The 16,940-nt window shown below is 47.7% G+C and overlaps 4 protein-coding genes across 4 annotated transcripts; all 4 read right to left on the bottom strand.

Moving 5' to 3' along the window:
* Nucleotides 1-1,498: 1,498 nt before the first annotated feature.
* On the bottom strand, nt 1,499-2,100 carry LOC128146169 (keratin-associated protein 5-10-like). The gene has a single exon (XM_052797336.1). The coding sequence runs from the start codon at nt 2,098-2,100 to the stop codon at nt 1,747-1,749; it is 354 nt and encodes a 117-aa protein (XP_052653296.1). The 3' UTR covers nt 1,499-1,746.
* Nucleotides 2,101-5,491: 3,391 nt separating this feature from the next.
* On the bottom strand, nt 5,492-5,900 carry LOC128145531 (loricrin-like). The gene has a single exon (XM_052795772.1). The coding sequence runs from the start codon at nt 5,898-5,900 to the stop codon at nt 5,664-5,666; it is 237 nt and encodes a 78-aa protein (XP_052651732.1). The 3' UTR covers nt 5,492-5,663.
* Nucleotides 5,901-10,198: 4,298 nt separating this feature from the next.
* Nucleotides 10,199-11,535, bottom strand: LOC128146360 (uncharacterized). The gene is made up of 2 exons (XM_052797651.1): nt 11,496-11,535; nt 10,199-11,065 (listed from the first exon to the last, which is right to left on the bottom strand). Exon 2 carries the CDS (start codon nt 11,042-11,044, stop codon nt 10,403-10,405), a length of 642 nt encoding a protein of 213 aa, XP_052653611.1. The 5' UTR covers nt 11,045-11,065; nt 11,496-11,535; the 3' UTR covers nt 10,199-10,402.
* A 1,765-nt stretch (nt 11,536-13,300) lies between these two features.
* LOC128146597 (uncharacterized) lies at nt 13,301-14,561 on the bottom strand. Its single transcript, XM_052798118.1, has 2 exons — nt 14,523-14,561; nt 13,301-14,430 (listed from the first exon to the last, which is right to left on the bottom strand). Exon 2 carries the CDS (start codon nt 14,389-14,391, stop codon nt 13,786-13,788), a length of 606 nt encoding a protein of 201 aa, XP_052654078.1. The 5' UTR covers nt 14,392-14,430; nt 14,523-14,561; the 3' UTR covers nt 13,301-13,785.
* Between the last annotated feature and the right edge of the window lie 2,379 nt (nt 14,562-16,940).

Consider the following 16,940-nt stretch of genomic DNA (forward strand, 5'->3'; position numbering starts at 1 on the left):
GAGATGTGGTGACAACGGGATGAAACCTCCCCTGGGGTTGCAGGTGTCCCCAGGGCATGAACAGCTCACGCTGCTGACATCTGGAATTTTGGGTACTTGAACTGTCCATCATGAGCCTCCCACCTGGTGGTGATGGCTGTCTGTCTTATCCGAGGGGTCAGCAATAGAGAGGATTGCAAAGCTGTCCTCTGGCCTTGCAGACCCGTAGCTCACCCAGCACGAAATGCAGCTGGCATTTACAGTGCTGACTGCTACTGTTGTCATAAAATTTCATCTAGAAACCAGTGGCTGCAATTGTAATTAGCAGAGGAACTGGGCAGACACCCACTTAGAGCTGTGTGTGCTCCAGGCAAAATCCACGTGGCTGTTGGAGCAAGCATGTGCACGCACGGAAGGGGCTGGTTCCTGTGCGGGCTGAGCGCAATATCAACGGGGCTTCTTGCTATTGCTATATGCATCCCTCCCACCACCCAAAATAATAGCCAGTGACTACAGTCTCAAGGACAAATGCATTTCTGTGCATGAGTCTTGTGCAATCTGTTTTTGTCTTTTCTGGAGGATATTAGTAGCAGTCGTGTCTTGCCCAGGTCAGGGGTGATGTTCTGCACAGGAGAGTTTAATGTTGATTTGCTTTTCAGGTGATGATCTCACTTATTCGATGAGAAAGGACATACGAGCATTTTCAGTGTAACCAACTGTGTATCAAGTTTCATAATGGCTGGTGTTTTTCTTGCAGTCCCTAGCCTCTCAGATGTGTTAGTTCAGCTTTCAGTTAAAAGCAGAAACCACATCAAAACAAAAGCAGAGAAGCCTCTGTCCTTTTTTTATTGTGGTTACAGGAAAAAAAAATCTTTAAACAGTCAAAAACCTAAGAGGCAAAGGAAAGGAACATCAAAACATATGACTAGTAATCACTTCTAGGGTTTTCTTGGGATGAATGGGATTGGCAGCAGGGCATGGTTGCACTGCCTGGCTCCCCTCACTCAGCCTTTGCACAGGGTTGTAACACATCTGGGCCAGGCTGCTTCCAGTTCCCAGCTGCAAAACCCCTTCCCTGCTTGCTTCCCTGCTTTTCCAGCAGCACCTCTGCCAGGTCCTGCCTGCTCAGTGAGATGGATTTGGCTTCTCTCTCTGCCAGACTCTCTTCCCTTGACTCTGCATCCCTTAGTCCAGCTCATAGAGGCAGATACCTGTTGAGTTCATCTGCCATCGGCACATACACAACAAGCTTCAGAAAACATAAGTAAAGACTTCGCTGAGTTCAGTTGCACTGTTTTACGCAGCAATATCATTCTCCCTAAAATGCAATGCTGAACGATCTCCTTGTGCACTTATGCTGAAGGGCTGGGTGCTTTCTCAGGAGTGGCTTCCCCTGGTTAAGATATATGACCTGCTAGTAACTGTATAGACTCTATATTCCTCTACACTCAGCTGCACCCCTATAGTGTGCATGGAAAATAAGGACGAGGAGTTTAAGGAAATGCCAACACAAGAGAGGTCTTGGGAACTTAATGCTTTATTGTCTCATGGGCCCCTCATGGGGGCAAAGCACAGCCTGGTGCATCCGGCGGAGGCAGCAGGGAACCACAAGTGATGCCCCTTCCCCAGGGACCGATGGTCCTGGAGGGCAGAGGAGAGGGTTTGCAGCCAGGCAGCTCCTGGGGCTTGCAAAGCTTTGGGGAGGCCGGAGGGAGCTGGTCCATGTGTGGCCTTTGCTGCTGGAGCCGGGGTGTGCGGGCCACCCCATCACTTCAGCTTCTGCGAGGGCAGCTGGTGGACCTGCTGCTGCTGCTGCTGCTGGCACTGGACCTGTGGCTTCTCATGGCAGCTGGAGCCACTGCTGCTGTGGCAGCTGCCACTGCTGCCAGAGCTGTGACAGCCACCGCTGCCACCGGAGCTGTGGCAGCCACCAGTGCTGCCGGAGCTGTGACAGCCGCTGCCACTGCCGGAGCTGTGACAGCTGCTGCCACTGCCGGAGCTATGACAGCCACTGCCACCGCTGCTGTGACAGCCACCGCTGCTCCCGTGGCAGTCTCCGCTGCTCTGGCAGGTGTAGCGCTCCTGCCTGTGGCACTGGTCCTTGTCCTGGCGGGAGCACATTGTCGTGTTTTAGGGTGACCTGGGGGAAAGAGGAGCTGTTAGGGGCTTTCCTTTCCTGCTTCTGGTCTTCCAGGGAAGAGAAATCTGGATGTACATTTATCCAGTCTTAGACAGATCCCTCAATCGTCTTTAAAACTTGCACCAGCTTCTTATACCACCTGTGGGATTGTCCCACCAAATCCATAGCCAAAGACACTGGGAGCATCCAGAGCAGCTGGGCGGGCTGACCACAACTGGCTTTCCAAAGTGGAGCCATCTTGCTCCCGGAGGGAGGAAAGCAACACCTCAGAGCCTCCCTCCAAGTCCAGATCTCTCTGTTGTCTTTCGGCTTCCCCTGCACTCCCTCCTCAACCCACCTTCCTTCTCACAAGCACCCACAGAGCAAGACCCAACCCAGTACAAGGCATGGGGCTCAGCCCTCTCCAAACTCATCCATGTCCCAGAGAGTTTTGAATGCTGCGCTGAGCCCCAAAGCCCCGCAGCATCGCCGCTCTTACCTGTGATGCTCGTGCAGCGAAGGGGCAAGGAGGGAATGAGGCTTTCCAGGACAGGAGCGCTTTTATACCCTCTCTGTGCACCCCATCTGGAAATGAAGCACCTCCCTATTGCAGAGGTCTGCCTGTTCGTTTAATTTGTCGATGGCTTTTTTTTTTTAACTCCCCACTCTTCAGGTTGCTTGCGTAACTCACCTCATCCGTGCTGGTTATTGCCTCTTGTTATCAGTCATCTCTCCTGTGCCGCAGAAATATTTAATTGCCAGCTCTACCTGTGCTTAGCTCCAACGGGGGAGTAGTGTGGGTGGCCCCGGTTTCCACAGCTTTGCCAATTTGTTTTTGGTGTTGATCACAGCTGGGGAGAACTTTGCGTTTGGCGGGGGGGAATTATGTCATATACCTAAATCACACCATCCTTTTAAAATGTCTTGAGGTGCTCTAGTCCTGAAAATGCGCATAAACCCAGAGATGTGCCTATAAGTACCAATAATGCCAATGGCATGGTAGACAACCCTTCCTTAGCAGCAATTTGACTGGTACCACCGTTGGCTCATTTCTCTTGAAACCAGCTGAAATGCGGTGGAGTGGTGAAGAGACAGAAAAGGCACCCCCTATAAAATGTTTTTGTTGGTCAATAGTTTCCTGCTGTTGTGAGAAGGACCAAAAGCAGTTGGGATTCTTGGGATTCTTATTTTTATAAGGGGGAAGACCTGCTCTAGGTAGTGATCCAGGATTAGAGAGGTACATAATTATGTGGTTAACTTTCAGTCCGTGAGTAATGCTGGAGCAGCAGCACTGGTGTTTTTTTTCCAGATTGTGAGTGGCTTTGGTGCTGCGACGTGGAGGAGAAGGGCTCCAATGGGTGCTGCCTTTGGTGACGCATGATGGCCTGGGGTGGCTGCCACGTTGTGGGGAGCTGGCAGACTCTGGGGGCTTACTTCAAACTTGTAGGAACATCCTTTTTGGAGCACTTTTCCCAGCTTCCCAATTAGCTCATAATTGGCTAACAAACCTGAGTGTTATTCAGACAGATGCACAGACCCACACAAGCCTTCAGGCCAGGACAGGTACCACGTTTGCAGTGAGAGCTAATCGCAAGCAATAATTTGAGATACTCCCTGTACCTTACCTGTACCTCTGCTGCATGGGCCGAGAAGTGCTTAGGACCATGGATCTTGTTTTGTCCTTTTCTGCCACTACTTGTGGAAGACATTTCAGTAATTAAACAGGCAGCAAATAAAAGACTAAAATCAGTATTGCTAGCTGAAATGGGGAACTGCTATGATTTTGTCGGTGCAAAAGTGCTTGGAAAACACTGGCTGAAAAATATTTCACTTGCCTGCAGATATGCTTGAGCATTTGGTATTTTTGGTCCACCTCTCCTGCCTTTTATTTTTCTGTCTCCATGTTGATTAAGTTTTTGTGCTATTCCCAGATGCTGGCCAAAGTGAGATGGAGGCTTAGCCCCATCCCACATTTATGTTGCTGTTTGAGAGACCTGGCATCCTCCGGGAAGTGGCTGGAAAACTAAACAAGCTGCTGAGGTGCCTCTCAGCCTCTTGTGAGCTCCTCATTTGAACGCAGGTGTCCAAACCTTTGTTAAGGCACTGCAACTCCTGAGCGGTTCCTGCAACCCAAAAAACATCTGACACATTTGCTGTTACTGAAATATGGAGGATTTTTTTGAAATGCAGGTTGACAGGGCAAGGTTAATGAATCAGGTGCGCAACCTAAATGCTTCTTTTGTATTGCTTAATTGCTATTATGAACTAGAACAGTGTCAGGGAAACTGTACCCAGGTTTGATCGCTTCTGTTTAATTGTGTTTTGTTCTGTCATCAGAAGAAATATGGTAAATACTCTCTGTGAAAAAAGACTCAAAGTAATTTTTGGCTCTCAACATTGTGCTGTATTCAGTTCCTCATGTTTTAATTGTTCTGAATTTGTTAAAGATCAGCAGCACCCAGCCAGCAGTCCTGGGCACTTATAGATTTTGTGGCTGTACACTTTAACATGGCTTGAAAATGGGGTTTGCAATGGGAGCTTAAGGCACATGCCAGCCTCACACAACCAGCCTTTTCAAATGATTCCTACACCGAAAGCAGGCAGCCTGTTTAGGGAATTAGCTGCTGTCTGTACCCTTTTCAGCAATGCCAGATATTTCTGATCATCGTGACACACTCGACAATAATCTTATCAGGGCAACATCCATTTCATGAATGACAATAGCAGACCAATAAATTACACAATTTGTTTTAATTACAAGCCAAGAAGAAATTTTTCAGTTCATTGTGTAATGCTAGCATCTTGCAACGTCCCTGCCTTGACCCAGGGCTTTTGAGGTGCTGGGCGGAGTGTTTCTAGAAAGGCTTGCTGGGGGGTTTGTCACAAACATGTGGAGATACCTGCCCCAAGGATGGCACCTTGGGGCTAGATGTCAAAAGAAGGGGTTTCTGCCCCATCATAGGTGCCTTTGCCTAGAGGACCTTTTCTGCCCCACAGTTGTGCCCATAGCTGGCCCTGAGGGCTTGTGCAATGCAGTGTGTGGAGTCTTGGTAGGGGGTTTTGGGACTCCAGCTCTGTGGGAAGGAGGCATGGAGGGGAGCTGCCTGCACTGCAGAGGCCTGAGATGGCCTCCTAAAATGTCAGCATTTAAAAATCTTTATTCTTTCTCTTTTCCTTCGGAGTCCATAGGGGAGAGTGTGGCAGTGCTTACCCCTATCGCCTGTGTCTGGGCAGGGTAACTTCAGGGCTATTAAACAAGCACAAGGTGTCTTGTATTGTGATATGAAATACAAGGTGAAAGAAAAATCATGAACACAAAACTCTCACAAACACTGAATTGTAATGGCTCATATATAGTCACACACTGATACAGAGAAAACCGTGCCAGCGTGAACGTAGACAGTTTATTTTAGCACCCACAGATAAGTTCATCAGAGGTACAGGACTCACCAGTGGAGGGAGAGGAGACATTTTCTTTGAAGATTGAAAGGAGACATGCAAAGCTTTCTGAACTCAGCACAAGATCATGGACATACATGTGTATAACATGCAGATAATATCCTGATCACTTCATTTTTGAGGATACTTGATAAATTTGCTGCTGGCAAACCTGTGGCTTTCCATGGCAGGATCCCCCACTGCTCCCATGGCATCCAGATCCCCCACTGCTCCTGTGGCATACGGATCCACCGCTGCTCCTGTGGCAACCGGATCCACCACTGCTCCCATGGCATCCTTCACTGCCGTGGCATGAGGATTGTTCTTGCTGGTGGCACTGGTCTTTGTCCTGGCGGGAGCACATCTTTGCAGACCTGCTGGAAAGACTATCATCTCTGAGTGGGTGCAAAGGCAAGAGACACTGTGATGCCTGTCATGTAGCAGTAACAGTTGTCTGTTTAGATGGGATTATATATCAAGAATAAATTCTCATTATAAAACAGGTTCCTGAAGAAGAGAGAAAAATTAGCAATGCATGTCTGCCCTAGTGGTCCCTGACCTGTACAGAGGACTCTGTGCTATCTTCCTTTGAGCAAGTCTTTCCTTTCTCTTCTATGTTTAGCAAATATATAAGATAGAAGTTAAAGCACTTAGTGAGAAGTGGTGGCCAGGCAGAGTCCAGAGCTAGACCTGAAGAGTCCTGTACTCAGTCATCTGAACCAATAAGTTTTAAGTTGTCCTGGTTGTTTTCTATTATTTATGTATAGACATGTGTGAAGAAGACAACCTAGGCAGAAGTACTGAGCAACTGTGACCAGAGATAGTCACAGAGATGAGATGTGTAAGAGAAGTGGTCAAGACCTCAGGATCAGGACAAAGCTGGTGACCATTAAAAGTACAAAAGTTTGATCAAGCTGGACTTACCCCGTTCAGCAAGAATTCAAGAGAAGAAGTAAAGCCGAGACAATAAGGAGAAATGGGGTGCGAGATCTTTTATAGGGCGCCCAGTATTTTTCTTCCGGAAACAAGATGAGCTCCCACTGGAGGGACTTGATTGTTCACCACCCTGAGCACTTTGCTAATTGGAGAGTTTCTACACTGCTGTTTTGACTCATGGTATTATGAGCAGATCAATGTCCTGCCTTTGGGATCACCATTCCTCTTGTTACTCCATAAAAATGTTAATTGCCCACCACGCCTGGTGTGGTTCATGTGCAGTGATGGGGAGGTTTCTGGATGGTCTTGCTGCCTTTGACTAAAGCATTTACCTGCTTCTTGTGCCTAATGCAAAGCAGCCGTGAGCCCAAGGCAGCAATGCAAAAATATTAGCGGATGGGAAGGTGGGATAATGGGGTGGGCTTGTGGACTGGTTTGCAAAGGGATCCAGAAAATAAAGGGGCTTGAAAGAGAACAAAGAGAACAAATAAAGCCAGGATGTCATGTAGGAGAAATGAGTGCATTTGGGCAGCTTGGGAAAAAAAATCTAGGCTGTGAGTGGGCGAAGGAGACAAAGGGAATTAAGGATGCAGGTATGAGCACATGATGGGGTGGCAGAAGGTGAGCACAGAGCCTGGGGCTGGTCTATGTGGGGGGTGCCCTGAAAACAAGGAGTGTGAGCATCCTCCGCCAAGCCCCGGGTGCCAGCACTGGCCATTCACCTCTGCTGGGGCAATGGCACCCAACCCTGGTGGGTTACAAAAGGCATTGAGAGCCTCTGGGCTCTAAAGCTGTCACTGAAGTTTGGGTTTGGGATTTAGAGGTGGGACGTGGCAATGTGAGACTTCAAAGCAAACTCCTGCTGGCCGTGTCTGGTTGGAACAACAGAAGTGAGCAAACAGGTGGTGGGATATGGCCAGGGAGTAGCAGAGAAACCTATTTCTGAGTAAAACAGCAAAGAAGCACTAAAAGGAGTGTTGCAATATTTCAAGTCAGTCCTTTCTTTGCTCAAAGAGAGGATTTTAACCCAAACAGAAGGAATTTAAAACCCCGTAGGAGACAGAGAGCATCCAGGCAGGAGGCTTGGAAGGACAAGAGGTCTCCAACAGTGTCCCATTCCCATGATACTTGTTCCAAATATCTGCTGTTGGTTACCTTTATTACACTTTGATTGGAGAAAAAAGTAGGGAGGAAAGTGTTGTGACTCTTTGAGCTCTTTCCTCCTTCTGTGCCGCCATCCTCACAGGTACATTGGGGAGGGCATCGGGATCCACGTCTCCATTGAAGTAACACTGCTTTGGGGAGAAAAGTGTCTTTCTGCCCACAGAGCGCACCAGCCCTGATCTCATCCAGAACTCTAGAGGCCACCGTAATATTAATAATAGCACAGATTGAATTAAAATAAAATATAGAGTCAAGGAGATTCATTGCTAACCAATGGAGCTGAATCACTTGAACGAATTGATACATGAGGAGATTAGAATGTATCTGGGGATATTTCACAAACAACAGAAGAACGAAAATTCTTGTGAAACTATTTTTCACAATTCACTAATTACACCCCAGATCACGTGGATGTTGACAAACCTGTTTATCGTTTCTCTCGGTGATAGAGACATCCACCTGAACATGGCCTGGTGGGGAGGGTGCTCATGTGCATCAGAGACTTGGAGCCATGTACAAGACAAGACTGTACTGACCCTACAGCTGGTTTCTGAGCCCCACATATATCCTGCAAAGCTCCTAGTCTTTGGGAGAGGCTTTCCTGCATCCCTTGATCCTATTCTGAGTGGATGGCAGTTTTTTCCTTTGGGTAATTTGTTGGTTTTATGGAAGGAATTGCCTTTGCAGTTGTCCTAATACAAGTCTCAGAAGATGGTTTGTTCCCCAGTTTGGATCATGTTTTTTTGGTGGCTTATACGTGGTCATGATTCTTTGATTCTTCCATATGTCAGGTATTGGTTTTCTATTTACGAAGGAGATAAATGAAGCACAGAAAAAAAAAGAGATCTTAGAAAGATCTGGGGGACACCCCAGATACAAGTTCAAAACTCCAAATCCCTGAGAGGTGATTTAAACACAAAGAAGATCTCTCTTCTCTTTCAGACAGGGATTGCTCGTGTGAAATCCCTCTCAATAGAGGTTAGACAAATCTATATCAAAATAGCTTAAGCAGAACAACTCCTGCCCTGGGGTGTGGGAAGCGGGAGCTGCCCTCCTGAGATCTCCTCGAGCCCTCTCTTCCACAGCTCAGCAAGCTCCAAAAGGGATTTGAAAGTGGATTTGGATGCCTTTGCGCCCCGCCCCCCCCCCCCCCCCCCCCCCCCAATCCTTTGCTGCAATAGTTTTGCTGGCACTTTTCTTTCCACAGAGGTCCCTGAGGCTTGCACAAGCAGCATTGCATGCACTGGGGTAGCTGAGCCATTGCAGTCCACTGCACTGCCCATGGGGTAGGCATTTGGGCTGCCCCAGGGCTGGGCCACCCCACTGAGCTGTGCTTGGGGTGGGGACTGTGTGCTCTGCAATGTGCATTGGCATCAGCCTCTGCATATGAGCGAGGAAGAGGTTGACAAGGAAGGCTTGCTGCAGTGTCAGGGCAGAGCATGTCAGTAGCCCCCGTGTGTCCTCCTACAAAACCTCCATCCCAGGATGGTGTACCCTGCGCCTGTTTTTACTTCTTTTCCTTATCCAGATCATGCTGCAGGAGAAATCTCCACCATTAATGTTGTGAAGCGGCTGATTCTGTGATGTGTCACATCCTGCAGGTTGGGCCAGGCAGGGCACGGGGAGATGGAGATGATGGAGGCTCTCGTCTGGGCTGGGTGAGGTGCGAGGAGCCACTGGGAACATGGTGCTGTGAGTCACTGACTCCAGATCCCTGCTTTGCTGCAACAATCCTCCCAGGTAATTCCTCTTCTAACCTTACCAGGCCATATCTTACAAGGAGTTTGGGGCCTTTTGCCATGTTAGAGAGAGTGGGTCCCGGCAAGTCCCCCCCTAATGTCTACAAACCCATTTCTAATTTCCGTTTGACATGTATTGCTGGCCAGATGATGCCCATTTCTCCCTCAGTCAAAGTCTTCAGCTCTGAGAGGTCTCACACCTTCCTGGTCTTTCCCAACATCTCTCAGCCATCAGAATGGCACCAAGCGTCACTGAGTATCAGCTGCTGAAGACATGTAGGTCCTGCAGGACCTTCCTCCTTTGGGTTGAGACAAAATCTGTCACGCTTGTGGTCTCTGACGGTCTAATGGACCATGGACCAGAGCATTTCTCTTCCACCAGCTTCGGCATCCCCTCTTGCTCTGCACTAGCTGTGCCATTCCTGTTCCTGAATCCTCTTCCTGACTTCTTCCCCAGGTTTTTTTCTGGAGGCTTATGACATGAGTCAAACTGTACCTGTTGCCTCGTCAGTGAATGAAATGATGTGCCAAGAAGACCCTCTCATTTTTACCTTTCTGATGAAATGTGTGGGGTTTTTTTTAAATTAGTCTCTTAGGATTTAATTGCTGGGTTGCATAAGGAGTCCGTTATGAAAACTGTTAGTTACTTCTCAACAAGGAAGTTGTCTGGAGTAGGAATAAAAATACACCAGGTTGAATCAACCAGGAGCCTCGACATGAGGGTGAACGGGGAGCTGCAAACTCCAGCTTTGGCCACAAAAAGGAACAGAAGCAATTCAAAGGGATGAAGTGGAAAACACTGATGCAAGGGGGTTATGAACCATAATTTTTTATTGCCTCCATGTCTGCTGTGAAATAAGGAGGTGAATAGCACTTAACAGAGACAGTGGGTTACATCTTCAAAGCACGTTACAAGCAAAATGATAGAAAAAGTGGAGATCTGTGAGCAACATGGGACATGCTGCCCGTCAGGGCAAGGTTGCAAGAGTGAGAAGTTTCTTCCATTCATTCCCACTCCTCATTTCCTTTACTTTATCTTCTGGGCTGGCACTTTGCAGACCTGCTTTTGCTGCTGGCTTGGGATGCACTTTGCCACGGGCATGCAGCCTTGCTGCACCGGAGAGGGACGGGTCTGCACTGGGCAGCACTGCGGGATGGACTGTGTTGGCTTGCTGTAGTATGGCTTCCCCCCCTGATATCCTGATCCGTGGCATGTCTCGGAGCAGACCGACCTCCCATAGCTGTGGCATCCCCCTGATGACCCATAGCTGTATGTAGGTCTCCTAACACAGCTTGAACCACCTCTGTAACACGAACCCGAGGACTCGCGGCATCTCTCAGAGCAGACTGACCTCCCATAGCTGTGGCATCCCCCTGATGACCCATAGCTGTACGTGGGCCTCCTGACACAGCTTGAGCCCCTGCCTCCCTGGCATGAATCAGCCGCAGAATAGCCATGGCATCTCTCAGAGCAGACTGGCTGCCGATAGCCATAATGACGGTAGTTGTGCCCTCTCATGCCTTCAACACCTTCGCTGTCGCACCCCGAGGAGCAGGTGTTGTAGCCATAGCGGAAGGGTGTGCGCCGGGTGTCCAGCCAGGACCCTGAGGGATCATACCAGGTTGAGTTCAAGTTGAAGTATGATTCTCTTCCAGAAGAGTATATCATGTTTGAGTTGTAGGGAAAAACCTGAAAAACACACGGCCAGATAGGCTTGCATTTCCATCTCTTCTTTTTCCATTTAATTTCCCATAAATCTGCTTTAGTGAGCCATGCACATGTCAACCTTACTTATCCTGAAAGCCTGGATCTAAAAGAAATTCTTGCAGTTGCCCCGGTACTGGTCAGATTATGTCCAAACCGCCTTTCTGACCTTACCCTTGGTTTTTTTTTCCTCCAAGAACAGAAGCAACCATAAGGCACTGCAGCATATAGTGGCATTGCTGTAAATCCCATACCCAAGTCCCCCAATAGCTTCTTTCCTGGCTTAGCCCATTGTCCTCTAGCCCTTGGATGCAGAACATGGTCTGAAGGACAGTGCAAGCGTGCCAGGTCTGTGACGTCCTGAACCCAGATACCCATCCAAAAATGAACCCAGCTGCTCTGGGATGTGTCTTACCCAATTCACAAGGGAAGGCAGACACTGACCAGGGAAGCAGATTGTGAGAGGCAAAGGGACGGAGGCCTTTTATATGGTTCCAAGTCTTCCCCTTGTAAATGAAACATGCTGCAGGAACGAGGACTAAATTATTTATTGACAAACCATCTCCTCCATTTGGATGCTGTTCCCAGCGCTTGGCATGTTCTGCTTGACTCATGATTCCTGATAAGCATCTCGTAATTATAATGTAGTTACCGAGTGGTGCACATAAAGGACTCACATCGTTTAAGCCACACATCGGCTACGTGAGGCAGGTAATAACGCACTTATTTACCATCTCCAGAGGACCGAGGCACTGAGTGGAGGCTGACAGGTGGCCTGTGAGTCAGGAGCCGTGATGTGCACAGTGCTAATGTCCTGGCCTTCCCCTTCTGCTACCTATGAGGAGCATTTCCAGGTGCCTCAAGGACAAACAGGTGATTGGGAAGAGCCAGCTCAGAGTCACCAAAAGCAAATCAAGCTGATGGGTTTTGGTGATGAAAAGGTTGGCTCTGTGGATGGTGGAGTGCGATGGATCCTGCTGCCTCAACTTTTTCAAGGCTTTTGGCACAGTCTCCCACAGCAGCCTTGTAGTTAAGCTGGTGGAGGTATGGACTGGATGGGTAAACTACATGGTGGGTGAAAAACTGGCTGATACTGGTGCTGGTGCTGTTTAACATCGTCATTAATGCCCTGGATAATAGGGTGGACTTGGCAAATTTACAGCTGGCACCGAAGTGGGGTGAGCGGCTGAAATTGCTGGAGGATGGGATGTGGGCAGGCTGGAGGAATGGTCCTGCAGCTAGGATGGACTAACTGGGATGGGAGGGCTGGGGTGGCTGGCAAAAAGCAGCTTGGAAGAAAAGATGGACCAAAGCTGACCTGGAAGCACTGGTGTGATGGCTAAGCTGGCCCTTGGTCTGTGGGCTCTGAGTCAGCCCTTCAGGCACTGCACTGGGATGGTGCCTGTGAACTAGCTTCAGTGAGAAGAGGTTGGGAAGAAAATAGCTAATAAAATAAGGGATTTCTGAAGCTAAAGTTCATATGTAAGTGTTTTTTCATTTGCTTAAAATTAGACATGAGAAAAATAAATTGTTGTGATTTTCTGCATTAAGAAAACAAGGATGAATTTCTTTTTTTCTTTGGTGATTGCTAGTGACTGTGAGAACACACTGGAGCTATGCTTAGGCAATACAAAGAAAAAACAATATATATTTTAATGCACCTAGTGGAAGGCTTTTCTGGCAAAGTGTGAGAGAAACAGCACATTACCTGTGTGCTTGCAAGAGCTGGGCAGTGGAGAGCTGTGCGAAGTGAAAAGGCATTCCTGGCATGCATAGACACACCTCACGTGCCGGGGCATGGGCTTATTATCATGATTAACATTTATATGATGAATGGCCTCCTTGTGCAGTGTTACGATCTGGCTAATGAAGGTGATGGCACACATTATGGAGCAAACTGTTTGTACCTAGATCACTTGCTGATGGACCATAGTGAAGTCCCTCCATTGGTCCTCTGATGGGTAATCACAGTGGAGAGGATTTTACAGCCCACAGATGGAGTTCAGCCTGGTGAAACTGCTACAGCCAGAGCTGAAATCCTCATGTGTGAACTCTGATTTTGATTTTAAACTTACAAGTTTCCTTGTGAGAATTTTAATGACTTTTAACATCTCCTCATTGTAATGTTGGTAATATTTTTGGGGGTAAAAAAAAAAGGAACCAAGTGTCAACTAAATTTTTTCAACTTTATTCTTGAATATACAGGGAGAAAATAAAATTGCAGGAGTCCTTGATGCTCCTGCAGTCACAGTGTGTACTTTTTTTCCCAGTACAGTCCTGTCTCTGTTTTCAAACAACCTTGAAATCCATCCACTGAACCCATGGGAGAAGGTGGATCCATGGCAGGCTGTTTCCCCATCCTTGTTCAGGCTCTTCCCATTCAGTTTCTCCATCCCTAGGCTGCTCACCTTCTCAGAAGAGGGGATAATGGCTGCTCTACTCTGAGGAAGAACAAAGTGGGGTTTGGATGATTAAAGCCTGTTCCCTGACAGGGGAGGACCCTGGGAATTTAAAGTGTCAGTGCTGGGATCAAACAGGGGACTGCAGACCCTGAATCCAGTGTGCAAAAAGCAGCAGCAAGCCATCAGCCACAGCTGCATTGCATTGTGCTGAAAGCGGAGGTGGGACCATCAGCGGTTTGGGCAAGCGGCGAAGCATCCCCCATGCTGAGGGGGATGGGTCCCAGTGCCTTGCTGGCCCTATGCTCATTTCTTCTGCAGGCAGGGTGGCAAGAGAGGGACCTGCTTTTGCTGGTGCTGGCTGGGATGCAGCGGCAGGGGCACAGCAGCTGGGTAGCAGTGCTGGACAGGTGGGTGGCAGCGCGGGATGCAGGGGCAGCGATGCTGCAGTGGCCGGGGATGCAGTATTATGGGGGGACAGGCATCCTCCACGGGACACTGGTCCACGCGCCTCCGGGGCTTGCTGCAGCAACCTGGCTCCTCGCAGTGCAGGGGTGGGCGGTACTGCTGCAGTGGCCGGTGATGGATTTTCACAGGTGGAGGGCAGATGGGCTGTACATGGCTCACCTCCACCCGTTGCCGGGGCTTGCCAAAATTGCAGCTTTGCTGTGGTGGGCAGCACCTCCAGGGTGGGCATGGCTCCATGGGCTGGCAGCCTTGCGCCTTGCTCTGGCAGGACCCTTCAAGGTCATGGCTGAGGCTGCCAGGGTCATGGCAAGGGGGCAGGTCTGTGGCACCCATGGGGCTTTCGTGGCAGCACCCCGTGGAACTGTGCCATGTCCAGCCCTTCTCGCCACAGGCTGAGCTGTCATGGCACGAGTCCTCGTCGCTGTTGCCTTTACAGTAGTGCATCCTGTGGCAGAGACGGCCAAGCCCTTGGGGATAAATAGTCTGGGAAAAAGAAAAAAACAACCAACTTTTTTTTTTTGCTGTTTCTATGAAAAAAGTGAGGAATCCGAGACAGCTGAGAGAATATAACTCACCCTGTGACTGGTGACAGATGGGCTGAGCAGAGAGTCTGAGTTCTGAGGACAGGGCTGGGGCCAAAAGCTTTTATATGCGACTGAGCTCTTTTGGAAATGAGGCATGCCATGGGAATTAATAGCTGAGCAGTGAGTGCCACTTCTGTATGTATATTTTTTCTGGCACTTGCTATTGGATTAATCAGCTGCAATTAGCATCTCCCTTGATGTAATGTCAGCTTAGCTCTTTGCATATGCAGTGGCCATTATCTAATTAGTTCTCCCGCCGGTCATGTTCAAATATGCTGTTACCTAATGTCAGTCAGATGGGATCCTGGGATAAGGATACCTGGAATACCGTGATGCTGAGTGATGTGCCCAAAAGGAGTCTCTTGTGGCAGTGGGAAAACCACAAAAGGGCCCAGGAGTCCTGGTCTCCTGTCCCATGTCCAGGTACACAATGGCTCTTGTCTTGAAACAGGGTGTTGGTGCAGAGGTATGCAAATGGCAATGTTTTTTCATGGGACTGAAAGAAAACAGAGAAAAATCTATCATTGAAAACAAGTAAGCTTCCTGACAAAATAAAAAGCATTTTTTTTTTTTTAAAAAGGAAAAATTGGGAAACCAGTGGAATTCTCTTTTTAATAAGAAGTGATTGATTTTTCAACTCTATTTCAGCTTAACACCACCCTGACCAACTCTAAACCAGGAATTATTATGTTTGTGGTGTGCTCCATGGAGCTGGAGTTTTTCCCCAGACTGCTTTCTGGGTGTTTTACCCACAGCTGGAAATCCAGCCTGACACTCAGCAGAGATAAGATGATTTTACTGCCTCTTCATGCCCCGGTCCACACTTCGTGCCACGGTACCATTGTCTGCAGCTGGAAGTGCCCTGTGATGGAACAGGGGCTACACTCAGCTATCATTTCTACTTGAATATAATTAGAAGTGGAAAAACCTCTTTTTACTATGGTAACTTTGTGAAAGTGTGATTTTATTTTGTAAAGCCGGACTCCAAGTGGACTTTTGTTTATTATGTATAAAAAATTCTGAATTCTGGATTAGCAAGATTCAGAAAAAACATCATTTGAAACTTGTATTTTAATGCTCCTGTTCTTTAAAAACAGACATCAGGTTTTAATTAACAACATTGTCCTGATACGATGACCTTTCTTCATGGAGTACTCTAGCACTGAAGTTGCAGAAGGCATCTAAAAAAGTGCAGAGAGTACAATTAGTTCTTTAAAAACTGCAATTTCTGCCAAGCCAACCCAACTTCTGACACTGAAAATGTTATCAACCAATAGGGGTTTATTTCTTCTTTCATAAGCTTCCATCTGAAAAATCTTTGGCTTTTGATTTGTTAGTGGAAAGTTGAAATTTTCTGTGAGAAAACACTGGAGGTTTTCCAGCTGGCTTTGCAGATGGAGTGCAGGTTGGACCTTGTTTGTCAGAGAAGGTCTGTGATATCTGCACATGATGCTCATCACCTTCCAGAGTGCAGAGAAACCTGACAGCCAGAGAAATGGTGAGGGAATCAAGGGTGACAGCTGGACCATGATGAATGGCAGATGTAGTATGGACTACTGGAAGATGTGAGTTCTGCATACAGGATCCATATGGACACCAGGTCACAGGGGCAGACTACGTCAGGCTGTGGATGGGATGTATATTCCCCTACTTAAATGAATTAATTCCCTTCCAAGTGAGGAGCACCTTGGTCAAGTGAGTGGGTACAACACCAAAAGCCCTTTTATGTGCTGCATATCTGGAACGAGGACACCACAGAGGAGTGCTAACCTCATGAACTAACAATTTCAGGCTTTTTCAAGCACCATATCCACCCCTCTGACATTTCTGCTTTGACTAATTTTCCATGTAAGCTGCTCCACTTTGCATTTCTGTGGATGGTCAAGACATTTTTCAAGTACCAGCAAAGTATCTCTCACAGCAGCCCTGGGGCTCTCAGTGCAAAAGGTATTTCCATGTGCTCACTCTACAGTAGAGCCTCTGTAAGAGATGCGTTTGGGTTTGAATCACTGGGAAAAGCATGTGCAGAATTCAGGGGTGTGATTCCAATGTGCGTGCTTGGACTTGATGACTTTGCTGCCACTAAGATAATTTATTCTTTAGCTACAGGAAAAATGTAATTGCCTTGCAGGAAGCCATGGGACTTGCATGTAAGGACAGAAAATACCTTGGTATCTGTTAAGGGCCAACAAGGATTTTAGATTTATAACTCATTACCACAGTCCCAACATTATGCTGTTTTGGGATTTTTTCATGTTAGAAGAGATGTTTTGGAGTCACTTGCCTTCCTGAGGATTTTACAAATCACAAAGTGCAAATATTTCATTTCTGAATCTCATCTCTTAAAATTTGCCACATTTTAATAGAATTCCAGATGAAATTAGATAGTATTTCTGAATCCTTCAGGCT

Source organism: Harpia harpyja, chromosome 9, assembly GCF_026419915.1.
Source record: "Harpia harpyja isolate bHarHar1 chromosome 9, bHarHar1 primary haplotype, whole genome shotgun sequence".
Taxonomy (NCBI): Eukaryota; Metazoa; Chordata; class Aves; order Accipitriformes; family Accipitridae; genus Harpia; species Harpia harpyja.

Bases quoted from the DNA above. Each gene is read 5' to 3' on its own strand.
- LOC128146597 (XM_052798118.1), bottom strand. From the start codon at position 14,391: ATGCACTACTGTAAAGGCAACAGCGACGAGGACTCGTGCCATGACAGC.
- LOC128146360 (XM_052797651.1), bottom strand. From the start codon at position 11,044: ATGATATACTCTTCTGGAAGAGAATCATACTTCAACTTGAACTCAACC.
- LOC128145531 (XM_052795772.1), bottom strand. From the start codon at position 5,900: ATGTGCTCCCGCCAGGACAAAGACCAGTGCCACCAGCAAGAACAATCC.
- LOC128146169 (XM_052797336.1), bottom strand. From the start codon at position 2,100: ATGTGCTCCCGCCAGGACAAGGACCAGTGCCACAGGCAGGAGCGCTAC.